Below are 21,187 nucleotides of genomic sequence, written 5' to 3'. Positions count from 1 at the left end.
ATAAATAAATAAAATGGGCGCCTGGGTGGCTCAGTCGGTTAGGTGACCAACTTTGGCTCAGGTCATGATCTCACAGTTCATGGGTTTGAGCCCTGTGTCAGAATCTGTGCTGACAACTCAGAGCCTGGAGCCTCCTTTGGATGCTCCCTCTCTCTCTGCCCCTTTCCCGCTCGCGCACACACTCTCTCTCTCCCTCTCAAAAACAAACAAACTTTAAAAAAATTTTAATAAAATAAAATTTTAAAAATAATAATGACACTAAACACAAGAGCAAACAGGTTGTAGTGCTCACCACACACAAGAAACTGTGCCAAGTATATTGACTAATTTGATCCAAATACCACACTTTGGAAGCAGCAAATCCAATGAGAGTGATTAAGTTTTATTTTAGAATATGTGGGGAGAGATTAATTTGACATCATTTGCCTCCATTAGGGTAAACCATTTAAAGTCACTAATGGCCTCAAACTAAAAGCCATCTCATGAGTTTAAATAATATGCTTCTCCTAGTACCACAGTTTTGAGGACTCATGTGACAAAGTTTCAAAGCAATTCCCTCTGAAATGACAATTACCATAATTATCCAGCACTTAAAGTATATGGCATTGTACTAGGTACGGAGATTATGTTTCCACTAAATCTTCTTTTCTTCTGTTTTGGTTTAAAAAAATAATCACAGTGTAGCCTACTAGCCACAAATATAGTCTCGATCCCCAGGGCAATGACTACTGGCCCCAAATGTTAAATGATGCTTGATGGCCTTTCAAAAGGTACTAGGATTTGAATCTTAGCTCCTCAAAAGTGCTCACAATCTTACACAAATAAATGATGGCAGCTCAGAGAAATTAACTATGTGAATTACAAATATGCACTGCCTCTCATGTCAATGACTTCAACTTCTTCATTATAAGGTAGTCTGCATCAGAAAGTGAATTGAGGCTTCTGTATTTCCAATTGCTTTCTGCCATAGCCAGTCGTAAGTATACCTTACACTTATCTGGAGCTTTCTATTTACAGAATACTCCCACTGAAATTATCTCATTTACCCACGGCATCTAATCTTCAATTAGCTGTTACCATCGTCATCCTCCCTTACAAAACAGATTAAAGTAACTTTAAACTTCTATGTGCTGGTGAGGGCTGGAGTTCCTGTTCCTTGATTTTGTCTTCTTACATTACACCATATCCCAACGATGTCAAGAAAAGAAAGATTAAAGACAAATATGGAACGTGGAACTAACTAAACTAACTAAAGCAATACCTCTCCTTGAACTGTATTAGGCTTGTAATGACTCTGAGTCGACTTTCCTAAAGGATTCTAAAATCCCATTTAAAGCCTCTCAGTTGGTACCATTAAACCTGACTGTATTATGAAGGCACAATTAGGAGATTCGGTGGAGAAGATGGAAAGAACACAAGAAGAAGAAAAGTTGAAAAGGAAAGGCAATACCAAAAGGGAATTTCATTTAAAAGGATTAAACAAAAATAAAGCAAAGGAAGTCAATCCAGGGGTCCCAAGGAATCTCTGCCCCACAGCCACTGGTAAAGACTGACTTGGGTGGCAGGAAAGCGCATGCTCAACAGCTGTGTTTGAGTAATTATCTTTAATTTTCCCCAAATAATGACCAAAGTCTGTTTTACTTACCCAATAACTTGGTGCTCATAATACTGCAGTGTCCTCTGGAGAGTCTGCTGTATCGTCTGAGGCTGGGGAAGAAGAAGAAAAATAAAAATATATTATCAGCAAATCAGTGCCTTTCCCCTTCTGAGCATCAGAGGCAGATATGGGGCTTCTGATTTATCTCCTACAAGTTTTCACTTTGTAATATTAACCCATTATGCATTTTGCCATGTATTTTCTCCAGAGGAACTAATATGAGGCACTCAGCAATTACCCCGAATTTCCCAGCGTTTCAAGGGTGATAGCATTTCCTAGCCATATTTTTTCCAATTCTTTTGCACCAGCCCTTAGGTTCAATATTTATTGTGGTTGTCTACAACAAACCGAGGCCTTGAGGGCAGTGGAGGGGAGGCGGACTCAAGAAACAAGGGCCATGCCCAGATCAAGCCTCACCTCCTCAAGGACCCAAGAGATTTCAAGCAAGGATGCTGAGGCCTCCAAGAGGGGCCACAGGTGCTCTGGGCAACAAAATGGGGTCTGCAGCAAACACATAAGTAGTTCCCAGCCGAATCATATAATCCTTGCCTCTCTGGGAGAGCTGAAGATAGTTTCTTACTCCCAGGTCAACAAATTTTTCTTAGACTTATTTAGGCAACAGGGCCTGGGCTTGGAGTTTCTGACCCAGGTAGCCACAAAGTTCCCTGAACATAGATTTTATTAAGAAATTGGGGTAAGAACCAAATCAGAAATTAATTTTTGGAGGAATCAGCCTCCAAGTGTGCAAGGAAATGGGTACAGGGCAAATGCCTTCAACAGCTGTTTTTCATATACACCAGGTGAAGAAGATGAACAGGAAGCCTCAATCTGGCACTGATGTTTCTTCTCTTTGGGACGGAATCAAAGCACAGTAGATAGAATGTGCCCAAGCAAGAAAAATCACTCCTGAATCGAGAAGCAATGGAGCTGTTGAGAAATCTAAAGAAGCAGCAGACACAAAAATCCCAGTGCACAAGAAAAGTGTGCTTTAAAAACTCAACCCACGGCCAAGCTAAACCAAGTCATTATCAGTCATTGGCCGGGTACCCCTGGGAGCTGGGCCTCTTGCACTGGCTTGGAAGCTTGTGAGCTAAGATAACTTTCTCTTTGGCAACATGCCCTAAAAGCAGTGACTATGCACACAGGGATTACCCTTCCAATAACCTCTGGTCACAAAACGTGGAACAGAACGCAGGAACTAGAGTGCATAGGGCCAGTTAAGACCAGAATGACCTCATTTGTACAAAAGGGCATTTTTTCCCTGCACCAGGAATTTCCCAGTTATTAAAAAGCACATGTTTGTGACAGGAGTTAAGCCTTTTAAAGAGCTTTTTTTCTTTTGTGAAACCATTACTTTTTTTTCCCCCAGCAGGAGTTAAATTTATAGTTTCCAAATACATTAAAAGGGAAACGTTCTCTGGGAATATCCGACAGAGCTCCAATGCCAGAAAGCATTTATATACTTCCTGTCGCTCACCAGAGCTGCTAGGCACATTCTGATGGTCTAAACTCCAAACACAGCAGGTGACTACAGACTATCTCCTCATCATCAGCAAGCCAAAGCTGACTTCAGCACAGAACATCTCATCACCATGGATTCAGAGAGTCCTCTTCAGAGTTTGCCTGATTGCTCACCCAATGGCTCTTATCGGTGAGAGATGTCTTCACGTAATCTCGGGGTCTCTCTTGACCTGAATAAAAAAGCCACGTGTGGGCCAAAGCCGTCCACGGGGGTGACTTCTGCCTTGAGAGTCATAGGGTCCATTCTTAGTCCACGTACATCAGCAATGCCGGTCAGTATATTAATGGGAAAAACAGGGGCTTTGAAGATATGCAGACCTTCTCTCCTCCTCTAAGAATACACCTCCATACCTGACCCCGACTCAAGAGGTCATCCAACATTCTATAGGCCAAGATCCCATTCTTCTTACCTGTATCTGCTCCTTCCTTTCAGAAGGAATTTAGAAACATGATTTTAGAACACAGGGTTTAATATCAAAGTGAGTTCAAAAATCCACTCAAAAGCCACGTGACCTTGGGCAGTTTACTTAAGCTCTCTAAGATTCCTCATGTGTACATTATTTTTATGGAGATTAATTGAAATAAAGCAAAGTCTCTGGTGCACAGTAGATACATAATGATAGTTATGACGATACTCAGCTATAAAACATGGCTTCTACCCTCAAGAGTCTCATAATCTAGTGGAGGAGCACAGGATTTAAGTCAGACCGCCCAGCCCACAAGTGTAATGTTTGGAGATCCTTACCACCTAAAAATTCAATACAGCTCCTACTACTGTTAATCATAAGAGGGTGCTGATTCCAGTAGACAAAGGAAACAACAGAAAAATGGCAGTTTCATTTCCAATGAAAACTTCAGATGAGTCCAGAGATGGTCATACAAGCAGAATTCTGAAAATTAAGATTGAGGATAGTCCTAGAAAGCAGGCTTACAAGTGGGAAGGACACTGAAGCCCCATAGTTGGAATCAAGACCTGAGGCCTTAAGCTTTACAAGGAATAAGAAACCACGAACCTCCTTCCTAGGACGCAAAGAATGGGCAACAGGAGAACTAGGTGGCCTAATCATTTTATAGCCAAATGCTGAAGGATCTGAGAGACAAGGGTGGGGAAAAAGATGAAATCCAGTATTCCTATCATGAAAACAACAACAACAACAAAGAGGTCTATGATTCTTCTCTGCTTACCCCAAGCTAAGATAGAGATAGTGACCTCTCATTGTTCCTGTTCAACCCCAAGAAGCAATGGCTAAAAACATATAGTTGGAGACACAAGGCAGCCATCTGGGTCCTGCACACGGATCGTCTGGGGCAGACAGAAGGCACTCAAAGGCTGCCATCACATGGCCACAAGATCTCCTTCATCTCCTGTCTCATGAACAGCTTCACTCTGCTTGGCCAGCAGTACTGACCCCTGCACACTAAATGTTATGCTCACTTAAGGTCATGGGATCCAAACATCCAGCCATGAAACAGTCCCAACAGAGCCAGAGAAGTGGTCCCCGAGGAGTGGGAGGAAGCAGTTCCCAGAAGCTGGCCCTGCAGAGGCTGCAACGCAGTCCCTGCCATGGACATCTGCATCAGATGGATCTAGGGATCAGGTAGGAGGCAGGGAAGTAAGACATGCGTGTGTGTGCCCATGAAACACACTCGTCATCATATAAAGCACATGCTCACCTCGATTTTACAGATCAAGAAGTTGAGGCTCAGATTGGTTAAGTAAAGAACCCAAGATCACAAAGGTAGGAAGTGAATAAGCCACTAAAAGCCAAGACTGGCTTCAAAGTGTACCCCTCTTTCTACAAGATGCCTTGAGGGTCCCTCTCATCTTTAACATTCTGGGATTTCTATATTGTTTGCTAATATTGACAGCACTTCATCCTTCCAAAAACAAACAAAACTTCATAGCTAATTTTTGTTTTTTAATGTTTATTTATTTTTGAGAGAGAGAGAGAGACAGAGACAGAGACAGAGCATGAGTGGCAGAGGGGCAGAGAGAGGCATAGGCAGAATAGAAAGCTGGCTCTAGGCTCTGAGCTGTCAGCACAGAGTCTGACAGGGGGCTCAAACTCACAAACCGTGAGACCATGACCTGAGCCGAGGTAGGACACTTAACCACCTGAGCCGCCCAGGTGACCTTGATAATTTTAAAACAAGCTTCTCATTTCTGCTTTACGGTACACACCCATAGGCTACAGAATTAATGGAAACCCTAGGCCCTCCTTTAAAGAAATATCTGTAAATAGCCATGTCATTTTATTTACTTAAATATGAGGAAATTACATATCAATGTCAGCAATTAAATGATAGAGATATACATTTAATTACTAACTCTCTAGGCCAGTGGTTTTCTATTCTGTCTGTACATTAAAATCACCTTGGGGGGGGCGCCTGGGTGGCTCAGTCGGTTAAGCGGCCGACTTCGGCTCAGGTCATGATCTCGCGATCCGTGAGTTCGAGCCCCACGTCGGACTCTGTGCTGACAGCTCGGAGCCTGGAGCCTGTTTCAGATTCTGTGTCTCCCTCTCTCTGACCCTCCCCCGTTCATGCTCTGTCTCTCTCTGTCTCAAAAATAAATAAACGTTAAAAAAAATAAATAAAATCACCTTGGGGAACTCTAAAAATACCAATGCCTGAGTTCCACCTCCAAATTTTCCAACTCAAATGGTCTGGGAGATCCAGTTGCTTCTAATGTGCAGTCATGGGTTGCATACCTGTAGTTTAAGGTATAAACATGATGATCAAGACCAATAACACTCTACAAACCTTATCTTAACTGAGTAAGTCCACATTAATGAGAACACATTCTTTATTCAAATATCAAGAGAAGTAAGCTTCTGAGAGGTGTTCATACATAACTGCCAAGTTTAACACAGCTCCATTTATTAACTATCACTAATGACTTATACTTAATGTGAATTTCTTAGATAAATAAAGAACTATATTGCTTGAGGCATAAATAAAGGATGTTTAAAATTTCCATACAACTCAGTCCCGGGCACTTATGTCAGCAATGCTGGGACACATACATACAACATAACAGCTAGTAAGACACTCCCTCTATGAGAGGCACTGCTGTAAGCTCCCTGCACACAAACTCCCTTGTTCGTCACATCAACAGCATGACGTAGACATGGGTGTTATTATTTTACAGGTAAGAGAACGGAGACGCACAAAATTGAAGCTGCCCTATGTCACACAGGTAAAAAGAGGCAAAACCCGTACTGAAGAGTAGGTAATCTGCCCAGAGTCCAGGCACAAAGCCTCCAACCTACACTGCACATTACACTTAAGACTTTGGATCTGGTTGTACACTTTACAGTTCACGTTTTGTAACGCGTGCCGTGCCAGCGGATCTTCCACCAGTCACAGGGGCCTCCAGGGAAACAGTCAGGCTGGTGTTATTGTCACCATTTGACTGAAAAAGAACCAAAGTTAGAGATGTTGCAAGTCCTCTTTTGCAAACAGAGCATCTCTCCCCTTAGAAAGTGTTTCCAGTAAGAAAGAATTTTTTTAACGTCAACACACAATTAAAGAATCACATGGATTCAAATTGTCTGCTTCTTGAGGACACATTTAAAAATCTTGACACCAAACCTGTATAGACAAAGAAAGACATAGGCGAAATCAGGAATAAAGTCTTGCCTTGGACACACGTTTCCACTCCTCCTCTCTCAACTCTTTGTCCTCCTCTGGCTCACCCCTTCCTTACACCCTGGGCATCTAATATCTTCAGCTGCATTCTGATAGGCTCAATCGCTACCATCATCATGTAAACTCCCTAAACAGGTCTCCAGTAATCATCATTGCATAATCTACTTCCTTTCCTCATCAAAATTTTAAATACCTTTAGTGCTCTTATCTCAGGTGGTGCTCAGAAGGAGTCATACCTCCATTTCCTCAAAAACTTGATCCCTGGTCCTAAGGTAGAGGAAGATAAAAAAGGAGCTTCCCTACATTATAAAATATGGTCTGAACCACTAACAGTGGAATTGTGGTAAATAGGCTTATCAGTGAGAGATAAACTGGGGGCAGAGACCACTTCTCATCCTCTAAATCACACCACAGGGACCTCCATGTTCTCCACAAGATTATTTCATGTACTAGGACATGATATGCCAAATTCTATCATTTAACATGACCAAAATCATAATGTGAGATACCCTATCTTTACGGCTAAGCCTATAGACGCCAACGGACCAAATGATATGATTGGTATTAATAAAACTAGTCAAAACAATAAGTCAAAACAGTAAGTCACTTCCAACAACCAGCTTAACTGCTTCTGAAAGATATGTGATTGCAGTATTCATCAATCTTGCTAAATATGAAGACAAAATATTCACTTTCCCAGCCTCTGACTAAACTTACTACATATAAACCAAAAAAAAAAAAAAAAAGAGAGAGAGAGAGAGAGCAAGAGAGAGAGAGAAAATAGATGGCAAATTAAATATAGAACTTTGAGTCAGGACCTCTGTATTTCAAGCCCAGCTGTGCTACTGACCTTTTTATAAAATTAGCCAACATCTCTTCACCTGGGAGTAGGAAACCTTGGGGAAAAAGATGCTTCCATTTTCCCATCTGAAAAACACTTGCAAGAAGTTCCTAGTTCTCAGGATCATTTGAAGTAAAGCATTGCAAAGTTAAGCACTTGAAAACAGAGGGTTGGATCAGACCGGAGATTCAACCATCTCTTGGGAAGCTTGGCAGTACCATTTCAAGTGAAAGACACCAGTAATTTGCTAAACAAAATGTGGTAGTCCAGATAATTAATCACAAAAAGCAAAAGTGGTAAGTGTGCTAAAAGAAAAAAAAAATAAAGCTACGAATGCATTAGAAGGTAGACTTCTTCTCCCCGTACTGGTTGAAGATCTGCATGATTTCATCCAATCTCCATTTTATTCTCCTTGTGAACACAAGTACACACCTGAATGACCCCATGAGAGCTTAGGGTGGAGGCTGACATGATGCTAATTGACCCATACAGGGATTCAAACTGATCACCTTGGCCTTATTAGAGATATGCTCTAATTAGCAAAGCACAGTGGTTACCATCATTGTAATTATTGATTGTAACTGAATATACTTACCCCCTAATCAACAGTATAATCAAGTCTTCCTATACAAAGTATGTTTCCTTTCCAAGCATTTCCCTCTGTTATTTTAATGCCCTTCCAAATATACCCATTGAGTTCCAATTTAATACAAGACCTAATATCAACAATACCAATTTAAGCTGGAAGCACTCGTTCCTTAAACTGAAAGAGATCCAAGAGGTGATTTATTTAGTCCTATCCTTCCTTCCGGCAAGAATACATTTAAGTTATCCAAGAATTTTGGATGTTTTCAACAAACTCTGGAGAATAACAACACCACTTTAAGTTTGTAAAACACTTCACAGCTTACCAATCACTTTCTTTTTTCATCTCATTAGACATTCACAACAACCTTGTGAGTCTCCGATGTAATTATCCACGTTGTACAGATGCAAACACTGAGATCCAGAGAGGTCAAAGTGCTTTGCCTCAGCTACCCAGAGGGAAAGAGCCACCAATAGGACAAGGACTTGGGTCTCCTACAATTTTTCTCCCACAAGCTGCTTTCACTCTGTTGAGTATTGAAATATCCTTCCATGTATCTAACTGAAATCCCTAATTTCCTTTTATTCATTTTTAATGGCTTTGAAAACAAGGTGGTAAAATCGTTTCCCCAAATTCATAAATGTTGTTATTGTTATTTTAATAGTTCTGGTGTGGTCATTAACTTCTTAATTGGGAAGCTTTAGGAGAAACGTGCTTCCCTGGGCACCATCGTGGCCAACTTGGCTGTCCGAATAAAAATGCTGTCCGAATAAAAATGTTGAGACAGGACGGTACTGGTTCTAGACACCTTCTCGGGGCAATGGATCACGCTGCACTACAAACCTTTAGAGGATATGGCTCCAGTCCTGAACCCTCCAACCAAAAAGCATCCCACAAGATGGTGCAAGTCTGACTCAGTCTACGAAGAGAAATAATGCTAAGTTTTCCTGATTAAACACCGTAGTTATGTGGAGCAACTCATTTACTCCTCACAGAAACCCTAGAAGAAGTATTATGCTACTTCATAAATGTGAAAACTAATCCCAGACAAGTTAAAAAACATGCCCAAAGTCACGTAGGTACTAAGTGTCTAAGTCTACATATGTGTCTCCTTTACATGTGACTGCCTCCAAACGGCCAAGCTTTTAATCTGTTTTTCTAAACTGAAACACATTCTTCAATCTTCAAGGCAGAAAAGGTTACAGTTGAAAGGAATTAACTCTTGAGGCACCTGGGTGGCTCAGTCGGTTAAGCATCCGTCTTTGGCTCAAGTCATGATCTCATGGCTTATGAGTTCCAGCCCCACGTTGGGCTCTGTACTGACAGCTCAGAGCCTGGAGCCTGCTTCAGATTCTGTGTCTCCCTCTCTCTGCCTTCCCTCCCTTACTCACACTCTGTCTCTCTCTTTCTCAAAAATAACCATTAAAAAAATTTAATAAATATATAAATAAAATAATAAAAAGAAAGGAATTAACTCTTGGCTAGATTGTGTGATTTTGAATACAGCATTTTATTTTTCTGAACTTCAGCTTCCTTTTTTATAAAACAGAAATTTCTAGCATAGCTACTTCTCAGGGTTGTTACGAGGTCAAAATGAAATTAAACTACAAAATATGATACATATATGTGTTATATGATGATTCCATAAAAAAAAATCTCTTGATGAGGAGGTAGTCAAAAAATTGTTAAATTGAACTAAACTGACCATGTCTAACATCTAGGACTGTTGCCAGACATGCCTCACAGCCCAAAGATGCCAATTAGATGCTGCAAAGCTAATTGGTATCATTTCAACTCCTGAATATGCTACTGGAGAGCAACGGCCCTCGTGTCAGGAAATCATTTGTAGCCCCTTACTTTTCTTTGCAGCCTGCACTTGGGCATTCCCAAAGAATTCTCTATTGTTTCTAGTACTTGGGAGCCACAGCAAGGGGTTTTCCCAACAGGAGCCTGGAGATGAGGGAAGTAGGATTTCCTGACAGTTAAATTACAAAATTAACCCACAAAACGGGGAAATGTTTTGTCAACTCCAAATGCATCAGCTTCAAAGATAATTTGTAAATGGGTGACGGAGATTTATCTCCAATCATCCAGCCCAAAGTACAGCTCCAGGCAAAATGGGCCACTGAGCAACAGATACAACAAAGGTCAAGAGGATGCAAACAGGGCATGGGGATAGAAGGTGAGGTTAACAGAGAGCAACCCACAGGGCAGAGAAGGAAGGGGAACAGTTTATGAAACATTACATCTAACACCGTTCAGGGTATACTGCCCTCCGTCACATGGAGAAAGATTATTCCTAAACAAAAAAGTGCCCAACCACCTTAACCAGATGGATTCTTATCAACAGCCATGGAGCATCAGGTCTCATTAGCAAGATCGAACCCAATAGCTCCTTAAACCAGATTGAATCATTCGGCTTGAAATTTCATTTTGCTTTGACTCCAAGTGGATTAAAGCAAACTTTAAAAAAATTTTTTTTGTTAATGTTTATTTTTGAGAGACAGAAAGACACAGAGACAGAGCACAAGAAGGGGAGGGGCAGAGAGAGAGGGAGACACAGAATTCGAAGCGGGCTCCAGGCTCTGAGCCGTCAGCACAGAGCGCAACGTGGAGTTCGAACCCACAAACCGTGAGATCACGGCCTGAGCCAAAGTCCGACGTTTAACCTACTGAGCCACCCAGACGCCACTAAAGCAAACTTTTAATTATGACTTTGCTCATCATGTAGCCTGAACAGGTAAGAAATGTGCTGACCACACAGACTTCAGGTAATGAGCCTCACTTCACACTTACTGCTCACTGTCAATAAGTAAATTGTCATGCAGATGCCACAACGAGAGTGACACAGGTGTTTTGTTCAGTCAGTCAGAGGCTGAAGGTCTGATGGCTTCAGGATACTGAGTAGAACAGGTCCCTGCAGTTTAAAATCTCGGTTGCTGAAACATGGACAACCGTCCAAATCCCACCCAGGGTCCTGCCCAGCTCTGCTGCTCCCACCTCTCTTGGAAGATAAAACTCAACAAGGGCCTAAATATAGTCCTGTCTAGTGTTAACTACAATCTGATGATCCAGACAGATAGAAGCGTGCTTACTAGGCAGATAATGGCGCCTACGTCATCAGTGTTTATGATGCATCACGTTCCTAGGCTGAGGCACGGAATAATCACACTTCATTCTGGAAAAAACATGCAGGCAAAGAGAACGCTAACCCTGCATGACGTGAAAAGCCTTACTTTCTTTCATTCGACTCTATGTGAGCCCATTTTTTTACTCTAGGGATCACTCCATTATTACACTGTTTCCCCACTCTTTCCCACAAAGTATTTAATTACACCAAGATCTGTGTGTGTCTGGGTATGCACAATTATACGCAACCTATGAAGAGAAATATAAACCCTCACTTACATAACTATTTCTATGATAATCATGACTTCTTTTGCATTCAGAAATCAAACCACAAGTAACATCATTGCTCTTCCCAGACTGCGGCGGAAGCTAAACTACTGGCAGTGATGATGGCTTTTGTCAGTCTGTTCAGAGCTGCCTTGCCTATGGGAGCCCAGAGCGCACAGACATGACAGTGGACAGGCAAACTAGGTCAGCCTGGAGGCAGAGCCCTGATGAAGAAAGAGTCCTTGTGGTTTCTAACACCGGTCGATTTGGGACTCCAAGCACAGTCAGGAACTGCGCAACTGGCAAGGAATGGTCAGGTTCAGGAAAACCAACAGGAAATTGCGACCAGCCATCCCTCAGCGAGTCACACTTAGGAAACATGTGAGAGACGAAACAGGGAGTCTACACGGTATGTGGAGGATGAAACAATTCATGGCCGGGTAGACAGATGTCCATACCATGATGGCAAGAGCTAGGGCTACAAACAGGAGGCTGGACACTAAAATGCAGGTGGTTGCTGGCATCTTCACTTTGGGCAAGTTACTGCTCTTCTCTGAGCTTTGGTTTCCTCTTCCTTAAACTGGAGTTTACTAATACTAATCGTGGTCCTGCCTACATCATACATGTCCTGCACGAAACATGCCTTGTAAACTCCAATGATGGCACTCACTGCTAGTGGCTTTTCTGGATGGAAAGTGTGGGTCAGCACATCATTCCCTCACAGTCCTGAAGGGGGTTAAATTAAGAAGGGAAAAAAAAAAAAAATGTCACTAAGGCTTTGTGTTCTTGAGTGCTAAAAAAAAAAAAAAATACAGTCAGCAAAAGCCCTTGATTTTTCAAACTCCTCTTCAAATCGGCTTACACTAAAAACTAATCAAAATAAGCCATTTATCACCTAAAATGGCCATGATAATAAGAATTGCTGTGGTCATTTTAGATGAATTCCAACAAAAGCCATTGAAGCTTGCTCACATTAGAACCAAACTTTTAACTATGTGGTAATTCTTAGCCATTTGCTTGCCTCATTACCTAATGGAAAATTAGTAACTGGGAAAAGGGGCGGGGTAAAAGGATGTGAGTAAGAAAGGGATACTGGGAAAAGCTGCCTACAGAAGAGGAGAAATGTTTCTGGTGCAGTATTATTTTTTCACATCCTTCCTAGAATACTACATGAGTTTTAAATACCTTACTCTGCCATCCAGCTTTACAAATGTCATTCAAATGTGGATCCACACAAGTCACATGTACACATTTACACCAAACAACAGAGAATTATAATGAAATGATGCTTGGGAACAAGATCTTGATGGGATATCATCCAGTGCTTTCCAGCTTTAAAAACAATTTAATTTCCTTGCACGTACAAGGGCTCTTAACTGGAGTTTCCAAGGCAAACCCAGTGCAAGGGCATCCATAATTGGCACAATACATATTAACCCATAATTTATTCATTTCAGTAGCCAAATCTCCAGAATCTCTGAGCATTATAAAACATAAGGACAACATCAGTCCTGTGAGCTTTATTTCAAATGAACCCTGAAGTAGCAGTAACAGCTCTTTAAAAAACACATAATAGTTTATGATACAAAATTAATAAGTATAACAGCATATAATCAAAGTTTTATATAGATGTATATATATATTATATATAATCTCCTGTATATTACATATTATCCCGTATTATACTTCCTATGTTATATATATCCCATCATATACGTGTGTGTGTATATATATATACACATATATATATACATATTTATATATATACTTGATACCTACAGACCAAGGAATATATATTATCCCATATTATATCTCCCATATATTATATATACACACATATATAGTTGATTCCTACAGACCAAGAACATTAGATAGTTTACTGCAGTTCCAGAGGGCTCTAGAAGGCGGCCTGAGAAGCAGCGAGATATACCCACTTCTATAGCCATCAATGTATGTCGGAGCTTTGTGGGAACCGACACCAAGTTTGATTTCAGGATTTTAGGAGCACCAAGAGAACTATCTTCATGCCATCCATTCCCAGTCCTCCCCGGCCAAAACTTACTTTCCACTCCTTTAAGGTTCTTAAAATCAAGAGAGGTACTTTTCAACCAAGAATTTAACGTAAGTCCAATTTGTCTGATGGGAGAGACTCATGGCAGATTTTTGCGGCATGAGGTTTTGATAATAGAGAAAGAGTGACAGCAGTGAGAAAGAGAGTGAGAGAGAGAAAAGAGAGAGAGAGAGAGAACAGGGACAACCAGAAGTAACTGTCCCCTGCTTCACAATTTTTTTTCAACCTTAAGTCATAGCATATGAGAGTTTAACATCAAGGCAGAAACTTTGATACTCTTAACGTAAAGCATACATGATATACCCTTGCTTTCATTCCTGTTAGTGACTCTGGAAGAACAAAATAATAAACTTTGTTATTTTAGGTTTTTAAGATGTTTCCAGGCAGGCGTATCTTGATTTGATTTATAAATCACAGAAAGTAGCTGAATACCTTATTTAATGGCCAAGAACCATTGGTCAGATCTTATTTTCAGATTCACATTTTTAGCCTCGTATGTTATAGTTCTACAATGGTAACATTTTTATTGACCCGTACTTGAAAGTGTCTTACTCAATTTTTCTTTGAAAAATTATTATGTGTCTTGGAGTGACTTGTAGTAAAATGCTTTTTCCAATTATATACCCGATGGAATTGGTAATTTCTGTCATTACTGTCATCATGAATGCTATTGATTAAGACAATTTATCCCACTGCTATAATCAAAATAATTGGATATCTGTGTTAACTAGATATCTGAGACCTAGATTTTTCTCAATAGTCAAGAATGCAAGGCTAATGGTGGAAACTTACACTTACAATTTAACTTAGTATTTGATTTCCTCCAACTTCCCCCTACCCCCATCCCGAGAATGTAGTTGAATAAGGAATGAACTGACCAAGTGCTTCAAATACCAGCAGGCAGCAGCCTCATATACCAGACTTACACAGTTAGGTCCTTGAGAGCTGAGGGTGCCAACCATTCTCCTTCAGCACAAAGGCTGGGTTCATACTTTGCGAGCAAACTCTTAGAGAAAGAATTTCATTCAGAACAAAAGGAAAGACTGGTTTTCTTTGAAATGTGTTTATAATGGCAGTAAGTTTACACAAGAGGGAGAGAGGGGGAAAAACGGAGACTTTCTAGCTTGCAAACACTGTCAGGTCCACAAAGTGCTTATTGATCGCTATTATCAGGAGGAAACAATAAACCTCTCTTCTCCAGCATCCACACCAGAAACTCCCTCCTATGTGTCTGAAGCTTCAGATGGAATCACAATAGTCAGGAGCTACAATTTACTCTTTCCCCCAATCTTTGTTCCATTTCCATTACAACACAGTTACTTCATCATTATCACTCCTTGTCATAAACGCCTTTAGAGGCAGATTCTTTTGTTAAGGAGATAAAAGACATTTTCACTACTCGTGGCAAATTATTAAAGAAACACAATGATAGTAATTATACCTACTCCAGATTCCTACTGAGTGGCATTTTTTAATTCAGAATCCAAAGACAGAGTCCTTTTCTTTCTGCCCTGCATGATCAACAGTAGATAGAAAGACAGATACATGCATACATACACACATGAATGACATATACGTCGATAAATAGGTAAATATCAAAAATGCTATTAAAATAAACTCATGTTTATATATGTACATACCATGATGAAAACACAGTTTGTAATAATCTCTGAACCCTTTCCTCAGTGAAAAACAAATAAAGAAATAAATTCCTTAAGTTAAAAATCAAATATTTCCTGACACAACTTTTGAAAATGAAGACATCTCCAGGCACCTGGGTTGTTCAGTCAGTTAAGCGTCTGACTCTTGATTTCAGCTCAGGTCATGATCTCACAGTTCGGGTGATGGAGCCCCACATCAGGCTCTGCACTGACAGCACAGAGCCTGCTTGGGATTCTCTCTCTCCCCCCTCTCTGTCCCTTCCCTGCTTGCTCTCTCTCTCTCTCTCAAAATAAGTAAATAAAAACTTTTATAAAAAAGAAAATCAAGACACCTCTTATACACAAATTAAACCAATCACACATGAATATGTGAAATAAGAAGACAGAGTGACCCTGCACTGGGAGAATCTGGTCAACAGGCATTTTTAAACAAGACACTTTTTCTTTCGTTGAGATCTCCATAAGGTTACGAATTAGGATGACAGGCTTCTCACCAGGGCAGCAGCAGATTCTCCTTAAATGTGCTGTTGGGGTGATGTGAGTTTTTCTTCCAAGAGTTTTTGCTTTCCCTCGGGAAGACTTTACACAAGAAATAGGTTGGAAGAAAGATAAAATCTTTTTCATGCTTTAATCCTGAAATGTTTGCAACAGAATCATAAGAAAAAATGGGGTCAGAAAGGGGGGATTGTAATTTTTCCCATGTAAATATGACATAGCCAATTTTTGGCACAGAAAAAGCCAACAACAGGTATCTGTTTAATGAACTGGAGTTGAATTTTTTTTTTAAATATGGTTTGATCACATACCAAAAACTTATTTCTTCCTCCTTGTACATGATGTAAATGGAGTGGTATAGTAGATTACAAGAGTATTTAAGGAAAACCCAACACTTTGGTTTTCTTTTTTTTTTTTTTTTTTTTTTTTTTTAACACTTTGGTTTTCAACTCTGCATATTTATTAGCACCATTTTCTTCTCCATAGATCTTGTGTTTTGGCTCATGACACAATAAAGTCAAGCATGCACAGTGGGCATATAGTAAACATATTATGAAAGAATAAAAATAGTAGGACAAAATAATTTCTTAAATCTATATATTATGTTTTATTTTGTTTTGTTTATTGTTACCAATTTTAACCCTAAAGTACATTAGTATTTATCAATTCATTTTTTTCTCACAACATTTGTATGGTATAGTGAAAATAAATATTCTTATATTTACTCTAAATTTATTCATTTGACAAATATTTGTTGACCAGCTACTTTGTGCCAGACCCTGGAAAACCTGGGATTTGGCAGTATATAAAAGAGACAAAAATCCTTGCTTGTTGAAATTGAGCAAAATTTATCTAGAAAAGGAAAAGGAGAGGGCCAATGAGCTATATTTGATTGTGTATGCCCTGACTGGCCTTATCTGACCTTACACACCTCCTTTCAACTGTGTGAAACGCATTCAATATAACAACAAAGTACAGTCCCATGCACTTGGCCCCTAATCCCTGGAGAGTTCCTTCCATTAGGGACCTTTCCATCAGGGTCAAAAAGAGCTCTAACTCTAAACAAAGTCATATCAGACATGGCAAGGGTAAGAACAGGGGTTATATATATAAAATATATATCTCAAATTACCTTTAAAACTGAAAGAGAGCACACTCATACAAGCACAAATCAAAAAAATAGTTCCTGCCACATGTTATTAGGCTTACCAAATTCTATCTTTAGAAGGATAAAAAAAAAATCTGAAGTGTTCACAGTGATAAAAACAATCCAAAAATTATATGCAGTATAATATACAAATGAAAACATGTACTTCCTGGGGCACCTTGGTGGCTCATTCCGTTAAGCATCCAACTTTGGCTCAAATCATGATCTCGCAGTTTGTGAGTTCGAGGCCCACATCAAGCTCTGTGCTGACGGCTCAGAGCCTGGAGCCTGCTTCAGATTCTGTCTCTCCCTCTCTCTCTGCCTTTCCCCTGCTCATGTGTGCTCTCTCTCTCTGTCTCTCTTAAAAATAAACATTAAAAAAAAATTTTAAATGTACTTCCTGATTTGAGTATAAAATTTCTGAAGGATGCATTAGTGACATTTCTGGCCTCAACTGATATCCCATGGTCAGTGCAGCTACCACAGTTGAACTAGATCTTGGGAACCGCAAATAGCACAAGTTAAACGTAACACTCATTAGGTATACAAAATTATTGGCCGATCACAGAGTTATAAAATCAGGATGAGATCATAATAAAACAGGTGTAAATAAAACCAAACTTTGCCAGCTGCCTTTGCATCACACCCCTAGTACACCATGTTACTTTCCCCTTGGGCAGAGAGAAAATATCCTCATGCTTGGCCAAGGGACTCATGACTGTCTCTAGATCAATCCCATTTTTTCTGAAGCCTATTTATCTCATCCATCTCCAACTTTTTTTGACTGTTACCTTCAAACACTAGTCTCCACTTCTTTAATAAACTTTTATTTGGCCTCACAGGCCCTGTCAGCTCTTTCTCGCTTTTTACTTTTATTGCCAAATGTCTCGGGTGATAAATTGATGCGTATGATATCCTTTGTTTACTCACCACACATTCCCTCTGTAAATAGGTTTCTATCTCCGAAGCAGGTTTGACATCACTTTCCTAAGGCCCCCAGCCGCTTCATTCACACTGAGCACCACCCTTAAATTCCTGTCATTTCACAAATGGTCATTTCACAAATGTCAACCACCGCAGCCCTTGCTCTCAGATGCTCCCAGCCACCTCCCACCCCCACAGGCAGACAAACAAAACAGCACCCCAGCACCTACATTCTTCAGCTTCTCTTTGTATGCTAGTCTCAATGCTCTCTTAGGATTTTTGTCTCTCTCTCTTTCACTCAGAGAGCTCATCAGTTTTCAAGATATTAGCTACTACGTCCACAAGCTCTTGTCAAAACCCAATCCCAAATCTCTGTCTATTTATTGGGTACATTGCCTGCAACGTGACAGGCACTGACTGTGCTGAGGCTGGTGACCCAGCAATGCCAAGCCCTGAAAGAATGCACATGGCTCAGCCAACCATTTGCACCTAAATTCAAAACATCCACTGCTTTGGATTTTCTCCTTCTCTCTGCCCTTCCCCTGCTCGTTCTTTCTCTCTCTCTCTCTCTCTCTCTCTCTCTCTCTCTGAAAAATAAACATTAAAAATTTTCTTAAAAAAGGGGGCACCTGGGTGGCTCAGTTGGTTGAGCGTCTAACTTCAGCTCGGGTCATGATCTCATGGTCCGTGAATTCGAGGCCCACATCCGGCTCTGGCTGACAGCTCAGAACCTGGAGCCTGCTTCACATTCTGTGTCTCTTTATCTCTGCCCTTCGCCTGCTTGCTCTCTCTCTCTCTCTCTATCTCTCTTTCCCTCAAAAATAAATAAGCATTAAAAAAAATTTTTTAATCCAAGTGCAAACAAGGTTATCATTATATTTCTCCCACATGCCATCTCCCCATTACTACCTGTGTCTATCACTGTTTTCAAATGCAGGCACAGGCTGGGCTCCCTGGGAAGCACACTCTGAGAAGATCAGCATGTACAAAGCTTATTAGGGGGTATTCTTGGGATCAATACCCATGGAACAGCACAGAAGGAGGCAGAACAAGAGGAAAGGAGGAGATGGAGGGTGATGCAGTCTCAGGGGAGGCCTCAGTTTACCCTACATGAAGATGTCCCTTCAGAGTTGGCTAAATGAGGGCAAGAAGATCAAGCCTTCACAGCTTCATGCTCGCTAGTTACTGGAAGGGGGCAAGACCTTGGACAAGGCGGCTCTTTTCAGTCTGGGCAATGCATCCAAGGTACTGACAATGGAGGGTGAGCATTCGCATCATGGCTAGCATCCAGGGGAATAAGTCCTTCATTTCTAAAGGGGCATCTAGACACTCCATCACAATGTCCACCATGCGCACTGAGGCTCAAAATATACCACAGGGTGGAAGGAATACAGCGCTTGGAGCTAAACACACCAAAATTCTAATCTCTTCTCTATCAGTAACGAATTGTGATCCTAGGCAAGTTGCTCAACTTCTCTGAATCTCTGATAAGATTATTTTTAAAAGTCACAGACACAAATGGGGAAACATTTAAATGCCTTACACAGGTTAATTGCCTTCTTCCACCCTCTAAGTTGGTGGTGGTGTTGTTTAGAACTCTGCTCTTTCTTTCCCAAGTGCTGTGACTTCTTCCAAAATGACACTTGCTCATCGAGTCAGTGAGGATGCACCGAGCACCACGTGCCAGCCAGGCCTGCTCTGGGCACAGCGAACACCATCGTGTGCACCCAGACAACGCCTCTGCCCTGGAGGAGCCGGAAGTACAGCAGGGAAGACAGAGAACACACAGGAAGACAAGCAGATAAAGAGTAACTTGTGATGGTGAGGGCTGTGATGGCAGTAAACAGCCAGGTGACAGGGGCTGGGTGACAAAGGGCTGCCTGCTGCTGAGGCTGAAACCTCCTGAGAGCAGAAGGCTGAGCAAAAACAAAATGGCTGCCCGATGCTTCAGCGAGGCTCGATGTTACACTAAGTAGCCCCTTTCCTGTCTCTTCTGCAAACCTTCCCTCCTCCTTCCTTAGCCCTTTCTTTCAGGAACCAGCGCCACCCTAAAAACACGACAAAGGCAGCACATACACACTCCCTGTCCCGAAACCCATGAGGTCCTGTATCTCCCGCTAAAACCCCCAGCTCCTTCCTCTCGGTGGGCTTGCAGTTTGAAGACCTAGGCCTCCTGCAGCCTCTTTTGTCCCCCAAAGCAATAAAGCTATTGATCCTGTTTATCCCCAGACTCTGTCTTCACACAGAGGTGGGTTTTCCACAACAAGGTGTCATTGAGCTGGAACATGAAAACCAAGAAAGGGTCAGTCACGTGGACAACTGGAGCCAGGGGGCATTTCTGACCTGGGGATTAGGACCAAAGTCCAGAGGCAAGATGGTCCTTGCCTGGAATGTTCAGGGAGCTACTGTAGAACCGTGAGTGTAGGTTAGACCTCACGAGGCGAGGTCAGAAAGGTAGGCTTTCCCTGTCATGTAGACCATGGTAAGGTAGCACTCCCTATTACTGTTAGGAGTAGCTCATTAAATACAATGTGCACAGCACTTAGCACGACGCCTGAGGCATGATGAGGGCTTGATAAATCAACACCATTGTTATTACTATCACGTCATTATTGTTGCAGTTTCAAATGGTCTTTTGCATACAAACCCTTTTTTTGTCCCTATATCACCAGTATCATGCCAAATAAAGAAAAGTTGGGGTAAGACGAAGGGGAAAGACAGAAGGAGGGGTAGAAGCAGCTGTCATGTACATTACTCAGTAATTTTTTTTAAGGTGGTTTTATGGTTTTTAAATCCAAAAGGACCACATCCCATTTCTGTCTGAATGTCCTACTTCAGTCATGTTGCTTCAGGCACATGGTGCGCGTGCTGAATGAATCACTGAATGCTCATTTGCTAAATAAATGCTCTATGAATGAATGAAAATGAGAGGTAGGGGAATGCACAAATGAACAAGAGACCAGAATCATATGTGGTTTTTAGATTTCTAGGACAGAACTTCTGGAAGTGTTCATAACCCTGAAAGGTTGCATGCCCAGAAAATGGTGGAAATGTTTCCCATAAAAAGCACAAGAAGGCTGAACAAGATACCCCTCTAACAAAGGGGAGCACCTACAGGTTTTGCCAAAACTTGTGGCTGGAGGGGAAGGAAGGTTATCAGGAGATGTGATTAGCAATATGCCGATTGGTAAAATGGCCGTCAGGAAGGGGTTGGATAGAGGCAGCAACACGGATTAT

At 41.1% G+C, this 21,187-nt stretch overlaps 1 protein-coding gene across 2 annotated transcripts in view; it reads right to left on the bottom strand.

Moving 5' to 3' along the window:
- The window catches only part of GUCY1A2 (guanylate cyclase 1 soluble subunit alpha 2), a 331,166-nt gene that overhangs the window by 298,354 nt on the left and 11,625 nt on the right, over positions 1-21,187 (bottom strand). Inside the window, exons 1-2 of one of the 2 annotated variants that reach the window (XM_078432698.2) lie at positions 3,135-3,217; positions 1,646-1,707 (exon numbers count right to left, since the gene is read on the bottom strand). In XM_078432698.2, the coding sequence (XP_078288824.1) occupies positions 1,646-1,707; positions 3,135-3,152 (80 nt within the window). In that variant the 5' untranslated portion in view covers positions 3,153-3,217. Of the gene's footprint in view, positions 1-1,645; positions 1,708-3,134; positions 3,218-21,187 lie in introns of those variants that run through there. The other variant, XM_078432697.2, reaches the window with a different exon arrangement.

This window comes from Panthera onca, chromosome D1, assembly GCF_046562875.1.
Source record: "Panthera onca isolate mPanOnc1 chromosome D1, mPanOnc1 haplotype 2, whole genome shotgun sequence".
NCBI classification, from domain to species: Eukaryota; Metazoa; Chordata; class Mammalia; order Carnivora; family Felidae; genus Panthera; species Panthera onca.
The sequence above is the reverse complement of the archived record's forward strand: the minus strand, read 5'-3'. Positions and strand labels throughout refer to the sequence as shown.